This window comes from Phalacrocorax carbo, chromosome 5 (assembly GCF_963921805.1).
Source record: "Phalacrocorax carbo chromosome 5, bPhaCar2.1, whole genome shotgun sequence".
Taxonomy (NCBI): domain Eukaryota; kingdom Metazoa; phylum Chordata; class Aves; order Suliformes; family Phalacrocoracidae; genus Phalacrocorax; species Phalacrocorax carbo.
This window is the reverse complement of record NC_087517.1, coordinates 13,967,484-13,987,779: the sequence shown is the minus strand read 5'-3', so window position 1 is coordinate 13,987,779 and position 20,296 is coordinate 13,967,484. Positions and strand designations below refer to the sequence as shown.

The following is a 20,296-nucleotide window of genomic DNA, read 5'->3' as shown; positions in this document are numbered from 1 at the left end:
GACAGGATGAGAGGCAGCAGACAGAAGATGGAAGATGGGAAACACTGATTAGGTATAAGAAAAAACTTTTTCCCTGTGAGAGTAGTCATGTACTTGAAGAGGTTGCTTAGAGAGATTGTGGAATTGCCAACCTTGGAGATACTCAAATGCAACTGCACAAGGCCCTGGACTTGCTTCAAGTAGGGGGGTTGCACCTAATGAACTCAAGAAGTCCCTTCCATCTTAACTTATCCTCTTCTGTCTTAACTTATTCTATAATTCTACAAACTGTTTGGGCAAATACTAACTAATCTAGAACAAAAGAACAACCACACTGGATCATACCAGTGATCCCATCAACAGTGGCCAGCAGCAGATGCTGTTGATATGAAGCATGAGTTGCACTTACAAAAGAGAATAAAGACAAAATAATTGGACTCTTTAAACTCACCCGAAAAACTTGAGAAGAGTCTACAGAATGGAGAGAACCTATTACGATGAAGCCACTGCTGGGCATCTTGAATAGAAGCAGAAGGAAGGAGATGCTACATTGCAAAAAGAATAAGAAGGTCTTGAAATGAACTGTTCACCAGTGTCCTAAAAAAGAAAAGCACCACATTAACATGATCTCAAGTACTTACATCATTGCTGGGAGGCAGGAGCTCCACTTGGTGGGTTGGAGAACTGTTGCTAAAAAAATTATATAAAGTTGGAAGAGAAAAAAAAAGCATTATTTTAAATTTTACATTGCATTGTCCATCCTCTTCCCCTTCCTCCATTTGATTCAACTGTCACAATTTACATACTAATTTGGCTTTTTTTCTCGATCAGATTAGAAAAAAGGTGTAAAAAAACTGGACCAATAAAAGAAAAAAACAAACACACAAAAAAAACCCAAAAACCCAGACAAAACCCACACACACCAAAAAACTCTGCTTGAGCCTTTTGTTGGTCAATTGAGGTCCTGCTCAACAGTAAGAGAAAAACTCAGATCTGACCACATTCAAGCTTTTCTACATAGGTTAGTCACTAATGTGATGCCATGTAAGCAAAGAAGTTGTGACATACTAGTGTGGCTGAACTGAAACATTCTATGAGCCAGAGATCACCTAACTAAATCCACTCTCTAATAATGATTTTTTGCAAAAATTTAATAAAGAACCTTGTAATGCAAACCTAATTTAAACATAGTAGATTGCACTTTAACTGTATTAGGCAAAACCACATCTCTACTAATCCCTCCCAAAACACAGACAGAATTTTCCCAGAGAGTTAATAATCTACCACTGGAAGAAAATGCTCAACAGATCTCTCTTCTTTTTTGTCGTTTCAGTGTTTATCCTTATTCATAGGTTGAGGTTGCTCATTGAAAATTTGTGATAGAACACTGATTAATTAACGAGCTGTGCGGGAAGGCAACAAGGCTGTAGAGTCCTAGAGGAGGAAAAGAAAGGCCTATGCCAAATTCCTAGGGGAAAATATGTTGCAGGGAGACTCAGAAAGACTGTGCTGTGTATTTCTGTCATCAGCTATCATCTTGGGTGTTTCAGGACCACTAAAACTGCTTCTTTGTGATGGGTATATTAATGAATTAAACATGCCTTCTGTTAATCCTTTGTTCTGGAACAGCTCCTCAGAACCCAGGCTGTTTTGCTCCAGACAGAGTTTCTTTAAATCCCATTCAACTGGGAATTCAGCACCCCAAACCGCCTCAAGACAGAAAAGATGGAAGAAATACCAACTCTGAAGAGGTGCTGAAGGCTGAAAGCCTCTAACACTCTTGTCAGAAGATACTGGGAATTGCTGGTACAGGACATGGTGTGTTCTCTCACCCCTACAGAAGAGTAAGAGGAAATTGCCCTGGTGGTCCTCTGATCAAGTCCCATAAGCAGTGAACATACAAATAGTACTCTGCATTACAGGGAATTCCTGGCTGGAAGATCTTAAAAGTCTTTAAAAATCTTTTTTTTTTTTTTTTTTAATTTTGCACTTTCTAGGAAGGGTGGTCCTTGACCTCTTCTTCCAGGGTATGAAAAGCATAGATACACAAAACATATGCACACAAAGGCTACCATATCAACAGGAAAGATAAAGCATTTATTTGTTACATACCCATCTCCAAGGTTGAAGCTGTTGGGAGAACTGTTGTAGCTTGGAGATGGAGCATTGTTCATTTGATAAGGCACATCTGGCCAGGGAGAGCACTGTTGGAAGAAAGGCAGTGGAGATACTTTCATAAGGATGGAAATAAAGGATTTTATTCTCCTCTCATACCACATTCATGCTGTTGCCACGCCACTGACTTCAGCTCATCACTCCTGCTGGGAGGAGGAGACAGGCCATGGATTTTCTAAGCCGCTCTCCAAGCAGGCTGTCAGGGGGCCAGATTGATTCCAGTTGTGCATTCCACATTTCTCCCATTTCACAAAGCTTGTCCCCAAATAACACTGGGCCAAAGTGTGCACAGCTGTAAGTCAGAGCAATGCCAGTGTCAACTCAGACTGAAGGCAGCAATGATACAGAAATACCCCTGGTCTCAATTATAAAGCCCTAATTAAATCCAGGCAAGGGTGACAAATACGCTCCAGTGGCATTGTTTCAGGTTTATACCAGTGAAAGAGAATTTGAACGAGCCTGTTAAAACCTCTGGCTATTAGTCAAAGAGCTCAAGTTATAAAAGGGTATTACAGAGAGAAAATTTAAGATAGACAGATAGACATAAAGCTACTAAACATCTTCACAAATATAGCTCAAACTCCATATTCCATTATAGTAGTGTAAAACCAGAGTAACCCAGCTAGAATTGGTGCCTCTGTTCTGAATTTAAGTCACTGTAATCAGCAAGAGCAATCTAGCCCTGTGGAACCCCCTGCCATCAAGAGTCAAGAAAATGCTCTGTATTATCCTTGTTTGCAATGATAAAAAGAAGACAAGCATAGCTTTGGAGTTTTATCATCTCCACAAATACGAGCAAATATTTTATCATCTCCACAAGCACTAGCAAATATTTAACTCTTTGGCAACCCACATTTCCCCACGCAATATGTCAAAGTGCATCAGAGCTCATAGGAAGAGTTTGGGATCTGCCAACTCAGTAGAATTAGGTCTGTGTACACAAGAGCCTTGTTAACAACCACCAGGTTGAATTAGAAAACACGCTGGTCACTCATGGCAACGTGAGCAAAATTGAGTGGGAGGGACTGGTTCTTACAAACAGGAAGTTTATTTAAATTGAGGAAAAACTCATTTTCAGAAGTCCGGCAAGCCACTTCATAAAAAACCAAGAACTAAATCAAACAACAAAACATTTCCACTGGGAGACGGAACAGCACTTTTAAACCACTGTCTTAGTAACTCTGCAGCCTGGGGTAAGCTTATATATACATCTTAGTAATGGCAGGGAGGCGTAGAAACACATATATCTCTACACCAGGTGCATCAGAATATAAGACATTCAAGGTATTCCTAGAGTACAAGACAGAATCTTCTGAGATCTATTATGTAATAGTAGCTTCATAGGCACATTCACAGAAAAACAGATTATTAATCTGTTCAGACAGCCTATTCATCTGTTCAAGTGCCTCATCTCCAACATGAGCTTTTGCCAGACAGTTACGAAGAAAATACCTAATACAAGTGTCATCTAAGTGCCATGACAAGTGCCTGGGAGCACTGCAGAAGGTCGAGAAAACTCCTCTTTTAAAGCTAGGCTGTTAAGAGTTGGTTTATACCCTGAAACGTAAGAAACTTTGGCATCTTTTATAAACAACAGTGAGAGACATTTTATGATTTCGCTCAGGTCCCATTTTCAGTCAGATCTGGGCACACGTGTCTCCACAGACCAACTCCAAGACTCAGTTAGACTGCATTTTCTCTTGAATCTATCTCGCAACATGCTGAAGTAGTATGGCACATGTCTAAAATGCTTTACCTCTGTGAGAATAGTTGTCTCATAGGAAGGCTGATACTTCTCCTTCTCTTGGGTGGTCTTCTTCTCCATTTTTTCCCTGTCAGTCTTCTGTTTCCTGTCTGCTCCTTTAGGCTATAAGTACAAGCACAAGCTTTCCCTTATGCCAAGTATTACAAGTTTGGGGACAGAGGCCAATGGACTTTTTTTCTGATCAGTTCACAAAAGTCTCCTTAAGATTTATGGGGACTCTCCATATGGAACAAGAACAGATCTGCATTTTCTAGGCAAAAAAATTAGTCAAGCATCTCTACTGTTTCTACAACATCCCCCATTAATGCATATTGCAATTCCAAAATAGGTTGACCATAGCCCTGAGATTTGATACCAACTATTTCAGACCTTGAGCCCCATGAGTTATGCACTTCAACTGGTATTTTTACCATCTCTCCAGGAACAGGAAACACTGGAGCAGCAGAGCCTTTGAGAAAACAGGCCTATGAAAATCTTGTTAAGTGACTACGGGTCTGCCATGCCCAAATTAGGAGCTTCAGAGATTAACGGAATCATCTTTCTCTCCTCCAGGTCGCATGGAGAGGAACTCTGCTGCAACCAGCAAAGGGTATTTAAGATCCCCAAGTTATACTGTCACTGTTCATGGAGGATTGAATCAAAGAAACTGGAGATGCTGTCTTGATTGCCTAGGAGCACCAAAATATAGTGGATATCCTGAATAGCAATCAGTAGAATATGTTGACTCAAAATTACTTAAACCAGTAGCCTCAATGTTCCCGAGAAGGTGGACCATATTTTGTACAGTTTGCAATACACCATCTTACAGACACAAACTAGTGAGGGGCAATGCCTTCTAGAGGGCACTTGTCTATATTCCACAGAAATTTATTTTGTGCATTGATGCCTCTCTAGTGGGTTTTCATTCCAACCAGTTGTGGTTTGAGTTGTTGGGGGGTTTATTATCATCATCATTATTATTATTGTTACGTCCACACAGCAGAGATCTCAGTATTTATATAGTGTTCAAGGCACAATGGACTGGCATAAGTCTTAGTGCAGCACTTGGGTCATCTGAATTTAACTAGAATTGCTGTGTAGCTGCTCAGGACTTATGTCACTTTGTGTGCAAGAGTCCTGTTTAAGATCTTAAGTGCACCCAGTTAAAAGTCTGTTGTTTTACCCCACTATTTGCATCACTCCTACACAGTTTAAAAACCATGCATGCTCCTGTGTCTTTGCCTAATTCAGTTGATGACAAAGCTAAAACTACCTCATACCTTGAACACTTTGATCTGGCAGCTGGCAGAATGCAAGTGTTCTGTGTATTCACCATTTTCATTCTGCTTAAAGGTGTCGATTTGTACCCGGAAGGGCACCCCTTTCTCTCCTCCATGTTTCCGTGGAGTAAATTCTGTGCTGATGCAATGTACCTGGCAAAACAAAAGCTGTGCTCATCTCTGGAGACAGTTGGAAGCTGTGCAAATCTGGATTTCAGACTCCCTGAACTTGCAACATGCCTGAACATGAGGGTTTGGCTCTTCCTGAGAAACTAAGAGAGGCAGAGGAGTTCAAAATGTTTTCATTTCTGTTCCTCAGGACAAAACAATTAGAAGAACAAGGAGCCCAGAGAGAAACAGGGCATCAGGAAAAGCATCCTTTTATTTAAGTAAATCCCACATACAGATTAAAAACAGATAGTTGGCATTTGGGATGAGAAACACTCATGAAAAGGAAAGCAAACAAAACTAACAGGTTGTGAACAGTTTCCTCCAGGCAAAACTCATGCTTAGAAAGCAACATCCATCTTTTTTTAAAAAAGAAAATCCTAGCTGTAGCAAATAGTACTCCAAAGCTAGCAAGTAGCTACCAAGTATCCTACAAATTAATTATACATGATTGTCACTTGAGTTTGTATATTATCATTAGCATCTTTCTTCATCTCCTGGCTACCTTAGCTCTCCAAGTCTTCGTAAAATATCTCATCATTGTATTTACTAAAGGAATATCACTTCTCTTTTACCTGAATGAATGCTGAGGCTCTTTTTGATGGATCCCACAGAAATTCAACAGTGTTCAACTGGGTGGGGCTGGCCCTGGGATCCAAGATACCAACTGACAGCGGAATATCTGTAGAAGAAAACCCCTAAAATTTTAAAAATATTAAATTGAAGAGAGAAAGCATTTCCGTACAATTACAAGATGCATGTGAAAAGCCAAGCTACCAATGATATACCTATTCGGGACCTATAGTGCTAGATCTCCTTCCCACCCAAAGACATACAGGATTCCTAGGAGAGTAGGATATAAGAAACCTAAACACACATGCAAACACACCATACATAATACGTATAGAAGCACCTTGCTTCCAAACACTGCACAGGAACCATAATGAAATAGTCTCACCTATATCAAGGATGCGGTCCCCAGGCCGACTCCACCTCCAGCCCTCGAGCTGCTGATGCTCTGTGTACTGCAGGCGTCGATCATGGAAAACTACACGAATTATGCTCTGTTAAGAAAAGATGGCATGATGAACAATGTGATCCAAAGGCCCTTCTCTTGAGATGACTTTGGTTTTCCAGTGTAGAGGCAAAACCTGATCTGTTATGTTTCTCACCCCCATTCATGAGGGGAGCAGAGGGTCTACTTAAATGACCCATCACCATGTTTATAAAATTCGTAAGGGACCCCTGAGTGAGAGAGCAACACACTTTCCCCTTCACAGCACATGTCTACACAGCATAATGCAGCTCTGTATAGCTTTCTGAGATTTGGTCTGGAAGCACTATAGCAATGTCCACCTAACCTTAGGTGTCATGCCATGTAATCACTATATCACATGTAATCACATGCATCACTATACTGCCTCCACACCCAAAATAGCTCACATGGGGGTAATATTTAATTTGTCTGTACCATGTCCCGACCTCAGTATATCCCACTCTGACTAGCAAATGTGAAAGCCAGCTCACCTGTTCCTGCACCGGTGGAGCTGACATGCCCAGACACCTTGTCAGTGGGAATTCAACTGGATTCCAGCCATTAACAGCCAGTCATTGGCACTGGATTTGCCCCAGTACACTGGTAAACTGCCCCACTACACAGTTAAACGAGTGTAGAATAGGAAAGCTTCTGTAGCAGGAGGCTTTTCATGTCTAGCCTGCAATAGTGCAGCCATGACAATAACTGGAGAAAAAAGGCTGGAATAAGAACAATCCCCAGGGCAGACAAGTCCAAAGTACCCCTAATATATCCGTTTGTATATTGAGATTGCTACACTAGCATGAGCCAATAACTCCTTACTTCCCAGTTTCTCAAGTCCATGCTCCTGCTGGGGACTTCTGTATCAAATGGGAGTGAGCATTTTTTGCCAATGAACCTGAGAAACACCCAAACCAAACCCTAGCTCTATGAAGCAAGCAAGCCACAGTGGGAACACCTGCAAAATTGGAATCCCAGTCCACATGCTTCCTGAAATGGGCCAAAAGACAAACAGGGAACTGCCTAAATTTGGACAACATTTGAAATCCAGATTGGAATCCAAATTTTGCAACTAGTCCCCAGTTCTCAAGAGAAATCCTGAGGCAGAACAGCCAAGAATTTGGAAGAGGAAGGCTAGAGGGTTGGATCCAGAACCAAGATCCAGACCCAAGTCCTTGAATTTGAATCTTTTGGGAAGGGGAAAACAACAAAAAAAGTCCCCAGAACCAAACAACCAAGTTCTGTATGTTCATAATTGCGCCCATTACCAAAGTAAACTGGAGCTATGCAGAATCTGCATGGCAGAATGATATAAACACCGGGGTCCTCCACTGGACGTGTAACAACCCAGGCGTGTTGCTGGGGTTAAGGGACACGAGTCTGCCTTTCGGTGGTTTTGACCATGTTCACCTCCGAACTTTGGGATTCCCCTGAACCCAATATCACAGTGAAACTCTGGGGTCATGATCACAAACAGAAAAAAGGTTCCCCTGAAGCCCTGTAAAGCCAAGCTGCATAGTCCCGTGAAACTAGCACTCAACAACTGCATCAGCCCTGCTCTCATTAAAAACAATGGCAAAGTATTTTCCATTGTCTCAATGTGAGCAAGGTCAGTCCTTCATTAGAATCTGTATGTAGTAGCAGGAAGAAAAGAAATCTATATTTCTCCTTACCTTTACATATTTTGTGTTTAAATCTTGAAACTCTCCCAATTTCCTATTCTCAAGTAGACGGATTTCATAAGACTGACCTAGAGTTTAAGGAAACATTTCCAAGGTGTTTAATATGTTGTAGCAATGAGAGAGTCATGCTGGCATTTACGTGGCTAATAAAGCATACGTTTGATCAGGGAAAGCTCATTTTTGGTAACATAATGCATTTGCCCCCAGTAATCGTGTAGGCACTGAAGCACAGCAGAAATCTGAGAAGGTGGTTTGTCTTTTGGCAGCTAAAAGCTATCAGTTACGGCATCAATCATAGTCTGTCTCCCAGGGCTGCTACAGTTTTCTGGTCACCCTTCAGAAAGTCACCAAGGTGTTCAAGGCAGTTGTCCCCCTGTGCCATGTGGCTGTAACAGCCAGCACTGCCTTCATCTGTCCCTTCTGCTGAAGCAATGGTTGTGTGAAGTGATGCTGGCACAAGAAGTCTAGGCACTATTCTGCAGAGGATAGCAACTTGGGCGAAATCTCACCTTCTTCAGAGAGCAGTCAGCTCTGTAAGGTGTTTCGGTGAATCAGAAATATAAGATTTGTTCCATAAGGCCTTGAACATGGCTGCGCAGGGCATAAATACTCCTTCAGATATGTGTGTGGAAGCAGCAATAGGTATTACAGGACATGCAAGGACCAGTTCTGGGAGGTGAATTGATAATCCAGCACCCCACAACCCCCCTTAGGGTAAGGAAATTAGCCAGTTTAGTAGAATTTAGCTAACTGGTTTATGAAATAACATCTCCCTCCAAAGCTAACAGTAGACAAAGGAGATAGATGTTCCAATACCTTAAGCACAGAAGGCTAAGACAGCACAAAAGCTCATTGTACAGGACCAACTCAGTACAATAAACCTACAGCCAGTACAGAATCATTAGGATTAATGGAGCATATGTATACCTTATAGCTAGTATTTCTTGTTCATCTTCCCATCCTCCCTTTTACTGAAAAAATGTACAAGTACGACAAGGCAGGCACCAATAAGGAGATGAGTTTGGGTTTTCTGGCTCAGTCAGTATGTCCTCAGAACCAGCTCTGCAGAAAACTGCAAAGCAGATATGTCTCCCTCTAAGCAGTTGCTACTAGCAGAGACAAAAAAAATGCTACATTTCTGAATCTGGATCTAGAAATAGAAGACTAATGACAGCAGATGTGTCAGGAGGGCACCACATTTCAGGAAGATTCTCTTCTGGGAATCCCAGATCTTCCGGTTGCCCATGTGGGTACAGACCGTATCGCTAGAGCACAGGGATAATTGTGCTTATTCAGCTGGCTGGCAGGAAAGACAGGAAAAAAAAAAAAAAAAAAAAAAAAGGACAAGAGAGGACATATTGAAGCCCCAAATGTTTGCACAACACTCCTACTGATGTCAATAGGAGTTCTGCAAACAGGAAATGACCCTTGAATCCAGCAAGTGGCTTAGGGCATGGGGAAAGGGGAGAATAAACCATCTGAAGTACCAAATTAAGCACTGGAAACATGCATAGATGTTAACCCATCTCCTCTCGCATACGTAAACCAAAATAACAACAGTGACTTTCCTTTGACAATTGTTGGACAACAAAAGTGGATTTTGTAAACCACAGTCCTGAAATTGAGGTCTTCCACACTTAAACTCAAGAGACTTTCTAATGTTCCCACTGATACTCATTAATACTGTTTACTTGGCAATTTTTAGAGAGATGACATGTCTCCCCACATAATCAGTACTGTTGCATTAGTATAAAAAAAGATCAGGCTTACGTTCACAAAACTGGTTTTCATAGTTGTACTATGTATCTGTGTATATGTTGTACTTCTGTATCCATGTTGTATGAGTTACTTGGCTGCTTGATGGCTCAGTTCAGGCATAGATTTCACCAGCTATAGAGTGATACACTTCATTGCCTCAAACAAATTTACACAGCCAAGCATCTCTTGCACTTACAGTTCATTCACATGCAAACGTGAGGCTACTTGATCATTACAAAAAAATTAATTTAGTATTTGAGACCATGAGCGTTCAAAAGACAGTAAAATATATCTATGACTGTACTCAGGGTAACAGGGAAAGAGAATTTAAGTGGCATGAGCTGTGCTGTAGAGGAAGGCAATGGTAGAACCAGAAGTACTGCCAGCCATTCAGCAATTGTCTCAGGAATGAGCAGGTTTTTGGGACGCCTTTGTGCACTGATACACTCCTCTCTGGTCAGCCTGATCTGCTTAATTGTAGTTCCAATGAGACAAAAGAAAATAATGGGCATAAAAACATCAGCCATGTTCCCTTCAAACTAGCATCAAGCACTCAAAAACTCTGCAGTATGCATCTTCCATCCACTGGCACAGGATAGGAACAATACTGCAACCTGGCAGATAGCAGGCAATGCACATCTCCTGACAGGAGCGATTCAGCTTGGAATCTGTTAGAAACAGATTCTGCCCAGGGGTAAAAAAGAAACTGTAGTGGAGACAGAGTTAATATTAAATGGAAAGCCAAAGAGGAAATAAAATGCTTTGATGAAAGATATATGGGTCATCTGATGTAAGCCCTGGAACTCAGTTTACGCCATGAAAAACCTCAATCAAAATGGTATTTTATGCTAACTGCTTTCCCCTTGACCTCTGAATGTTTAACTCCAGTTACTACACAGATCTGTTATCAAAACAAGACTTCTCCCAGCCAAGGTTTGTAAACATGTAGTTTCTTTCCCTTTCTGTAGAACTTTATCAGTGAGAATTTGGTCCTAATTCCTCACAATTCCTTTATAGAAAAATGTATATATATAAAAGTATTGATTTTGAAAAATTAATTCTCCCTACAACTTATTCCAGCAAATACATTGCTTTGTGACTAATGTTACCCATAATTCATTGGTATAACATGGACAGGTTTCAGATACTTGTATTTTTATAGCCCCAAACTTCTTGGATTGTATTTTTTCCTTGAAAAATACCTTCCAAACCTTGTTGACCCTACGTTTTCCACCATCACTACCAGCAAAACTCCTGAAACAGTGAATTGCAATCTCAGCCCTGCAATTATAGCAATTGCAGGGAAACACAAAAAAACCCAAAGAATCAGTACTTGGATGCTGGAAAACATGATTCCTTTGCAAAATAAAGCAAAAAATAGCAACCTAACCTGAAGAAAGCTGAACTCCTCCTGGTGTCAGAGAGGCAAAGAAGTCACTCAAGGCTCTGGTATGCAAATCACCTATGAATACTACATCACTGACTCATCAGCACTAGCAGGCATAGACTGCAATTTTCTGCTAAAACTAAATGAGTAACAACATTCTTACTCAGGTATCTAAATCTATAAGAAATGTGGCTGCAAGTGAGACTAAATCAAACGGTATCCCCTGTTCCCAAGACAGACTGCAACTAGATAAGCCCAAAACATACAGCTGAAATACAGAGAATTCCCCTATACTGAGCTTTTCCATCTGTCTCAGATGGAAATACAGATTAATACAGGTTACACTACATCTTTCCAAGTCAGCGCTTGGTGATAAGGCTGGAGACAGGGGCAGAGGGTACCAATACTGAGACTTTGCAATGATTTGATTGAATGGTCTGACTTTGAACAGGACAGTATCTTGTCTTCAGCTGACAAGGGTTTAACATCCACAGGGCTCAGATGGAAAGAAGACCCTGAAGAAAACATCTGTGGCAATGGAGATTAGTGGCAGTTTCAGAGGGCGATATTCAACATTGCTGAATGCTAGTCTTAAACCCAGTGCTAAAGACCAGAAACTTGCTGAAACCCTTTTCCCTCCATGCTCGCAACATTGGCTGTAGCTGCACCACCACAGGCAACATGGGTTCAAGATAGCTTCAAAATTGGTGACCAGCTTAGTCTCTGGTCATGTTGTAATACTGGACACATACATACAAGGGCACCTAAAGCATCTCTATCATTACCTGAAATGAATACATTTTGCAAGCAAATCCTCAGCGTGGCTGAGGCCAAAGCAGCCTCCTGCCTGCATGACCTGGTGCTCCTCTTGCACAGAGCTTGCCATAACCCTTCTTCCCTACCTCAGGCAGGGAACAGAACGGTAATAAATATTTGGAAAACCACATTAAATTCCTGAGATGCAATTTGTCTCCCAGCTTCACTGAAAGCTTCAGGGGCACCAATAAAAACCTGGGTGAGTGATGATACACTGTAATTTGTGTTTTGCACAGACATTCCCTGAGCAACAGCAAATTTATGCAATCTCTTTCTAGGCTAGAGTTTGAGCAACTCTGCTTTACACACAAGAGTAGTATACAGCAAAGTAGTAACCACCCAGGTCCAGAGAGTTCCTGCTTGGTGATTCATAAAGCAATTGCATCTACCTTAAAGAGGATTTATAGACTGTTTGCTTTTTTAACTTTTATTATCTTCGGTAATTAACGCATGGTAGATGCAGGCATGACCACTTGTTTGGGGACTAAAGAACTGAAAGTCAACAATTTGCTACAGATGAAAAATAATTTAGTTCAACATAGGAATGCTTTCTCACGCCCAAAAGGTACAAGCTATAGCAGTTTAACTGATTTCCATTGCTGGAATTCACTCAGCCATCAGGAATTCTAGGCAACTTCTGATTATAGAAAATTATCACTCTTTCAAGCTCAAAGATACATTTTGTTCAAAGTTTATTTGCTACACAACCACAATATCCTGCTTGCTTTTTCTTGTTTGGGTGTTACGTTTCAAGGGCCACTTGCACTACGCATTTTGAGGTTTTCTGCACAATATACTGTTACGATACACAAATTCCCAATTAGGATGCTGATGTTCCAGACCAATATGACTCAGGCCTTACTTAATCTAGTCAAGCAGTCTGCTTGCCTTTCTAGCAATTAATTGAACCCTAACCTTATACTAAGCAATATCCTCAACAAAAGTCAGTGGAAAGAAAGAAAAAAAAAAACAACAAACAAAAAAACCCCAACAACCGCAAGTCCTCTTTCTCAGAATGGATCCACACAGCACTAGACAGAACCAGCCTGGAAACTGTTTGATTATTAAGCCAAGATGGCCAATAAAAATTCCATTTAGCAACTTTATATGGACATCCTAAATAGTGCACAGATAAAGGCAAAGGAATGCTGACAGTCAAATGCAGCATGTGGGGGGAGGGCGGGGGGGAAGAAGGCATTTATCCTCCTTAACCAAAGCACATCCAGCAGGCAGGAGGATCACCTTTGGAACAGCCAGACTAAACTATTCAAGGGCATCAGGCACACACAAAGATTTTTCTGACCAGAAATAATAATGAACCCACAGGGTAAACAGGCAAGAGTGGGAGAGCTGGCATCTGAATTTGTATGTTTGCCCACACCTTTTTAAGCCAGACAAAAGCAAAAATAAAACTTAGCATAAAACTTGCTGAAGTGTCCTGTGTGCAGACGTTCTGCAGGACAAGGAGCAAAAGCAGAATCCTCCCTCCCAGGCCACAAATGGCATCAGATATTCTGCAGTTGCTTACTGCAGCCTCATTTGACAAGATGCTGTAGGAGATGTTTATCCAGTGGATATTATGAATTCACCAGCTACACAATAGGCCACCCTAAAAGCTCCCGCTATGCTATGAACATGGAAATCCTGCAAAGGAGGACCAAAGGTGCACCAAGAAATGCAAAAGGAACACGAGTCATTCTGATACAGTAGCCTATCTTGCCCCACATCTCATCTTCAACACAGCACACAGTTGTAAGCACCCAGGGATGGAGCAGAGTGGACACAGCCAGCCCTTTCCTGGCCATAACTTCCCAGTTTCTGGTATTCAGTGTCCAGATCGTATACATATCAAGCTGCCCAGTCACGACCAATGCTCACAAACTCCTCTTTTGTACGATCTCCTTCTGAACTTGCTTACACTGTGGCAATAAGAACCACAATCTATACATGCCTTGCTTTAGTGTTCGCAGTCTTGCCCTTCACCTGCCTCCTGACTGTTTCCCTTTGCAGCCGAGCTACCTTAGCTCCACTGTGTTTTGGTATCCATCTGAGCCCAATACTGAGGATACCTGCCCTACTTGCCACTGCCACCAGGGTAGTAAGACTACAGGAACACAGCAGACCAATTCAACTACTAATTCTACTACCACACCATAGGGCTACACTGTCATCATGTCCCTTCCTATGTTTTTTCCTCCTTTTACAATCCGCCCCCAACTCGAGGGGGTTTCTTTGTCCCCTTCTGTCTCTTTCCCTACCTCTTTCTTGTGGGAAAGCCAAACACATGCCTCTGAGCCAAGTTTGCTGGAGGAAATTTCAGTGCTCATTTACTATATGAACATCTGGTTGAGCCCTACTCTTCCCAGACTTTTGAAGATGGTCTATTTTACAGTGGTGGCACTTCATAGCTAAAAGGCACTAACAGAAACACTCCTTATTTACAGTGGTTTCCACTCAGAAAAGAGAGATGTACATTTAATTCCTCCAAGACTACAGTCTTAACTTTGAACCAAGGACACAATACCAGCTAGTAGACACAGAAACACTCCCAGCTGCTAAGTTCACTCTGTACACTTGGGCTTCTCCTGCATAGACTTCATCCACTTTGTTGGACCCCACCTAACTTAAGCCATGGTATAATCTTTGACTTTTAATACAAATTAATCAGTGAAGAAATTATGGACTCCTGATGGAAAGCTGAAAAAATATCTGCCCTGTGAAAATAATTTCTTCCTGTATTTCCACTTCTCTAGCATGTACTTGAAACACTCAGGACTATCTTAGTCACATCTGCCCAGCTCAGAAAACCTCAGCCCCCTCTGCGTAAGTAAAAAATACAGGCTTTTTCTGGTTTCAACCTGTTCTAAGTCAATTTGGACAACAGGTTTTATAGCTCTGTAAGAGTAGCTTTGTGTGAAATATTTACTTGAGTTTCAGATAACTAAGAAGAATGGTCCTGGGTGAGGGTGCTGACGAGGGATGCAGAAGAGCTGAGTATGACTCCTGATTTCATCCGGCACCTCCCTCAGATGCCCTCAGGTAAATCGCTTCCTTCACAATGTTTCCGCAGTAAGAAACTGGGACAAAGCGAGTCCCACTCCCAGACCTGGCTACTCAGTTAGTGCCTACCACAGAGCAGGAGAGAAGATGTGATTGACAACCATCCCATCAAAGCAGACTGTACCTCCGACACAGGTCACAAAGGTGGCTCTGAGCTAGGACAAGAGGAATCTCACTGCTTGAGTACTTGCTGTCTAGTTTCAAGAACACATAATAAATTTTTGGTAGGAAGCAAGGGGAAAAAAGGCTTTTTTTCCCCAGCCTCTTTAGAAAGAAGGTATCATATGTTACACCTATAAAAACAGCTACTCATGTCAAACCTACAGTGCTTCCCAAGCTGCTTATTGCTACCTAAAATGTGATCTTTTAGGACGCTACAAGGTAGGGAAAGCTAACTGAAAAAATTCCATACCTTTTCAGATTGATAGGTACATTGATACAGAGCAAATGCTGCAAAAAACACAAGCAAAAATTTCACTATCATAATTGCAAGAATCTCAAAGTAGATATGGATAATGGAATACAAGTAAAAAAGTTACACGGAATACAAGTAAAAAAATCTTATAGATATTCTCTTACTTCTCACTACCCTCAGAGGAACTTCTGACCACTTCCATCCTTCACATATATTGAAGGTTTATGGGAGTGGGAGAACAAAATGCAGTCTAGGGGCTTCTAGCAGGAGTTGTGCACAGGCTACAATCCAGCAAGTTCACAATCCCATTTGAATTTCATCCAGATGTTAGCAACAGAAAAAAGGATTACATAAAGAACAGAAAAGACTCTTGGTTAAAAGACAACTGAGATTCTAGCTTCCTAGGGACAACAGAAGTCAGATGCTCTACTTATGCAGAGGTGCCCTGTCATCTGAAGCAAGATTCATAGTGAGCTTAGGGATGGTGTGGTTTGGAGACAGAGTTGTTTATCCTGGGCTGCCAAGTGAAGACAGAGCTGCCAAACATATGGGGAAATTGCTGCTAGCACAATTAATGGCTTCAGCTGAGACACCAAAACGTACTCAGAGCTGTCTTCAAAGTCAGGCAGGAGACAAATTCCTTCTCTGAAGATGTGCACCACAAGAACCAAAAATACCAAGTAGCCAGTCTTGGAAACAGGAAAGACAAACCAGCTTTGCTAGCCATTTTTAAGCCATCCAAACACAGGAAAAGAGTGAAAAGGGGTCAAGGAGTATGGCACCCCGCAACAATGAGGGATCGAGGATGCATAGGTGAGCAGCCACCAGGGAACACCTAATATTCACAGTCTCAGCAACTCAAAGTTGTCATTGTGCTTGTGATCTCAGGCAAGGGTGGAGCACATGTTCACACAGGAGAGGCCACCAGCAGCAGAGCTCCTTGAAATACCCAGGGCCTGGTCAGTAATGGCAGCGATTGTTAGGAAAAGATGCAGTTCTTAACATGGGACAAAGCAAAAATATACCCACAAACAGATCTATAATTAAACCAGAAGCACACCCAGGCAGAGCTGGTCACTCAGCCTTCTCTACACTTCATTTAGGCAAATAAAGAATTGTTCCCGGAAAACTACAAGCATTCAGACAGTTGTGACCCCATAAAAACTCAATTACGTATGAGCTAACGTCAATACAAAACACATTTTTTCATTTACTGTAAATCTCAGTGTTTAAAACTGGGTCCTCTGGCTGTAGAAAGTCAGACAACCAAATTTTAACTTTAGACTTTTTAAGGGAAGCAAAGGTTCTCTGTTGCCTTCTCTTGCAAGCAATTTCATTTCCTACCCAAACAATTAGCAATCAGCTTCAAGATATCCTCTTCAGCTGCTCATTGCCCAGAGCTTTCTGCTCCTTTCTTTGGAGGAGAAACCAGGCCATGTCTGCAGTGAGCAAAGGGGGTACGACACCCAGCAGATTTTAAACACAGCACAGTTTGAAGTGTACCAGTTTATGCACATGTGTCTTGAGCCATTGCACCCGAGGGCTGAAATTTGGGGCTTTCATTTAGGCGTGACCCAGAGTCAAACTAAGTCCATCATTAGGTTCATGAGGCATCTGTTGCTTATGCACCTCTACAGCAACACTCCCAGTATCATCATAGGTCTTCTCAGATGTTAGTGGTTTTTTCTCATGGTTTGGGGTTTTGGTTTGTTTTCTGAACTGTCTAGGACTGGCAATAAAGATGACTCCTGGAAGACACTGTTAATCAGAGATGGCCAGCCTTCCTAACCCTAACCATCTGTATACTAAAATCCTCACATGGCCAAGAACCACAAGTCACATACCACAGATCTGGAGAGCTGAACAGAGCCCAGGAAAACTTTACAGGCAGGTGACAGCCAGTTTCTCTGAAGTACCACTGGGGGACAGGGCTGGATTTGTCACACAGCCTGCTCTCAGTGACCCCCTGCCATCAACCTGAACCACACTCTATTTGGAGCAATTTAGATCTGAGTCTCTGAGCCAACCCAATGCTGGTCATGAAACAAAATCACAACTTGAATAGCTCACAGTCCACACGTGGTTCTGGCACTACAAGCTGATTCCCTTGGGCAATGACTTTCAGGTTTTTGTGTTTTTTGGCATTTTGTTTTCTAAAGGAATTATTTTATTTCCTCACACTTGTTAGCATTCACATCTACTGTACAGTGCTTGTTTCCTCCACATTCCTTCTGGTGCAATTTCTGGAACCACCTTCATTGCTCCCATTTCTGTCCGTGCTTGAAACTAGTTTCAACCAGCCATGGTCAAACCACACCCCATATGACTGTAGACCATGGAATACGCAACTGCATCAAGCTGTCTTGCTAAAGCAGCGGTTTGTAATATGGTTGTTGGTTAATTGTTTGTCTGAAAATCCCTATCCACAAGAGACACTGAAATAGTGCTAAAAGGCACGCTAGTTCCAAAAACGTTAGGCGATGTTTGTGCTGCAGACTTCTGGACAGTGTAGCTCTGTTGACAGATGCAATCCCTGACCAAAGGAGTAATGCCAGCAGCAGCTCCTAATGGGAGGACACACTACCTTTACCAGTTTCGTGGGCTGAAGGTGGAGTGGTGTTAAGAAACCATATTAATAAGTCTATACTTTGTCCCATCAGATGAGTAATCCTCCTGAGGACTAGTAAAGATCTCTTAATGTAGGAACTGCCCTAAGGATTAGAGAACTGAGATCGTGTTCGTTGTGGGTTAACAGGACTCTGGCTCCAGTTTCCCAAGGAATGTGGGAAGGCAGGGGGGAAGAGATCGGGAAGGACAAGTGTAATGAGTCAGTCTTTGGAAACAAAGCTAAGGATTTGACTCTAGTTACTTCATTTACAGGCTGGTTCTAGAGCTGCAGCCAGCAAGCACTCATGGTTTCAAACTGGAGCAGACAACCTTGGGAGCCTGCCACTGCTGAATGTCCCCAGGTCAACTTAACACTATAGCTCATTCCCTTATGCTCACTTGCAAATGCTTCCCATACCCTTGCTGAAAACACTGGTCTCCAGCTCAGGAGTCCTCTTAGTTTCATTCTTCACCCTTGTGGACAGCCCAGGCCAAAGGCCTCTTCCTCCTCAATGCCACTGACCATCCTTCTGGGTCTATCCAGGAAGAAACAAGGCTCATGAGAAGTCATCGTGCTCCACAAGCCTGGAGTCCTCTTCTGTTTTAATGCAAGCACAGCCACTGAACAGCCTATCTTCCTAGCCCATATGAAACCCTTTCAGATCTCCTCTGAATCTCAACCAGTTCCTCTTCTCTCTCTATGCAACTATGCTATGCAACTTGACCTTCAGTTTGCTACCCAGTTCTTCCAGCTTTCCCCAACCCATAGCTGTCAGACCTGACCTTTCTTCTACCCAGTTCTATGCATGGACTATCTCCAAGCTGTTCCACTCACCAACCACCATTGAACCAGTCACATGTGGAATAAGTGTTTCAGGACAGGGAGGGGAGCAGAGCCACTTCATAGCAACAAAATGTCAGTTACTGAGTGGTGAAGGGCTCAAGCTGGGAAGGAACATCTGCACAGCAAGCGATGAGAGTCACCCAGCAAGCAGAAAACCCCAAACCCAGTCCTCACAATTTAGGTAAATAATCACACTGGATGTGAATTGCTTTGTTGGAGCAGGGGCAGCCACTGAGCCTTTCTATCTGCCTTACTAGGCACCAGCTATGACTGAAGCTCTCACAAGTGCAGACAGGGTAGAGGGACATCCATTAATCAAGTTACCTATTTGCTAAAGTAATCCATCACAAAACTCAAGCATACAAGGAAGAAGGGAAGTTTTGTGTAACAGTGTTTGGCCAGACCTTGATAAGCACAGAAAGAGGGTAAGGTGCAAGACATCTCCCTTTGCTTACAGTCAGCATGAGGTGATAAAGTATAGAGATTGGTCTCAATTGCTTCATGAGATGGCTATGGCACTGCAGTTGGGTCACAGTGCTCTGGAGTCACTCACAGCATTGCAGAAGAGCTGACTATTGGGTCCAGAGACCTGGGCTGCCTCAGGGCCCTTTTCACATTCCTCCACAGGCTCATACAACATAATTCCATTAATGGAATTAATTTTCTGCCAGAGCCTTTAACTTGCACTCAGCTGTAGCTCAGGCAGGACAGTTGAGATCAGGGTGGGATTCCCTGGCTTGTGTTGAGCAGGTTAAAGAGTTGCAGCACCCTTCTATGGTTTTGGAGAAGGGATGGGAAAACACATACACAACAGGTTCCTGCTGGGAAACTTAAGAATCAGGAGTGGTTCCCACAGAGAAGTGTTGCTGAAATTAGAAGAAAATTTGACTCAAGTACTTTTAATTTTTGATTTTAAACAGGCATACCTCCTAATTTTTATTCCAGAGTGCAATGCATGAGGAACATGCTTTTGATACATGTCACAAAAAAGACCAAATACTCTTTTATGTAGACATTCCTAAACAGAAACCTTTAAGTGAATTGACAGGTAACCTCCCATTTCAAATTGATTCTTTGTCCTGGAATTGCAAGACAAATCTTCATCTCTTTTTAACCCCAGGTAATGTCATCACCGATATCCCACCAACAAAAATTAGACTCCCCAGGTCTGACCACAGCTGGCTGAAAAGTGTGTCCAGCATCCTCTTCTCCCCATATCTGTAGTTACCTTCAATGAACGCACAAGCTTCTCACAGCAGCTCATATACACATGGGATCAGACTCCAGTCCCTTTGTCCTAACTAGAACAGGCAAGGGATTTTGGTCTAAGGGACTTAGTATCAAG

At 42.2% G+C, this 20,296-nt stretch overlaps 1 protein-coding gene across 1 annotated transcript in view; it reads right to left on the bottom strand.

Moving 5' to 3' along the window:
* The window catches only part of TFCP2L1 (transcription factor CP2 like 1), a 38,036-nt gene that overhangs the window by 10,970 nt on the left and 6,770 nt on the right, over nucleotides 1–20,296 (bottom strand). Inside the window, exons 3-10 of the mRNA XM_064451240.1 lie at nucleotides 8,056–8,132; nucleotides 6,305–6,410; nucleotides 5,922–6,028; nucleotides 5,179–5,331; nucleotides 3,911–4,021; nucleotides 2,092–2,183; nucleotides 621–669; nucleotides 431–524 (exon numbers count right to left, since the gene is read on the bottom strand). Coding sequence (XP_064307310.1) covers nucleotides 431–524; nucleotides 621–669; nucleotides 2,092–2,183; nucleotides 3,911–4,021; nucleotides 5,179–5,331; nucleotides 5,922–6,028; nucleotides 6,305–6,410; nucleotides 8,056–8,132 — 789 coding nt within the window. The remainder of the gene's footprint in view (nucleotides 1–430; nucleotides 525–620; nucleotides 670–2,091; nucleotides 2,184–3,910; nucleotides 4,022–5,178; nucleotides 5,332–5,921; nucleotides 6,029–6,304; nucleotides 6,411–8,055; nucleotides 8,133–20,296) is intronic.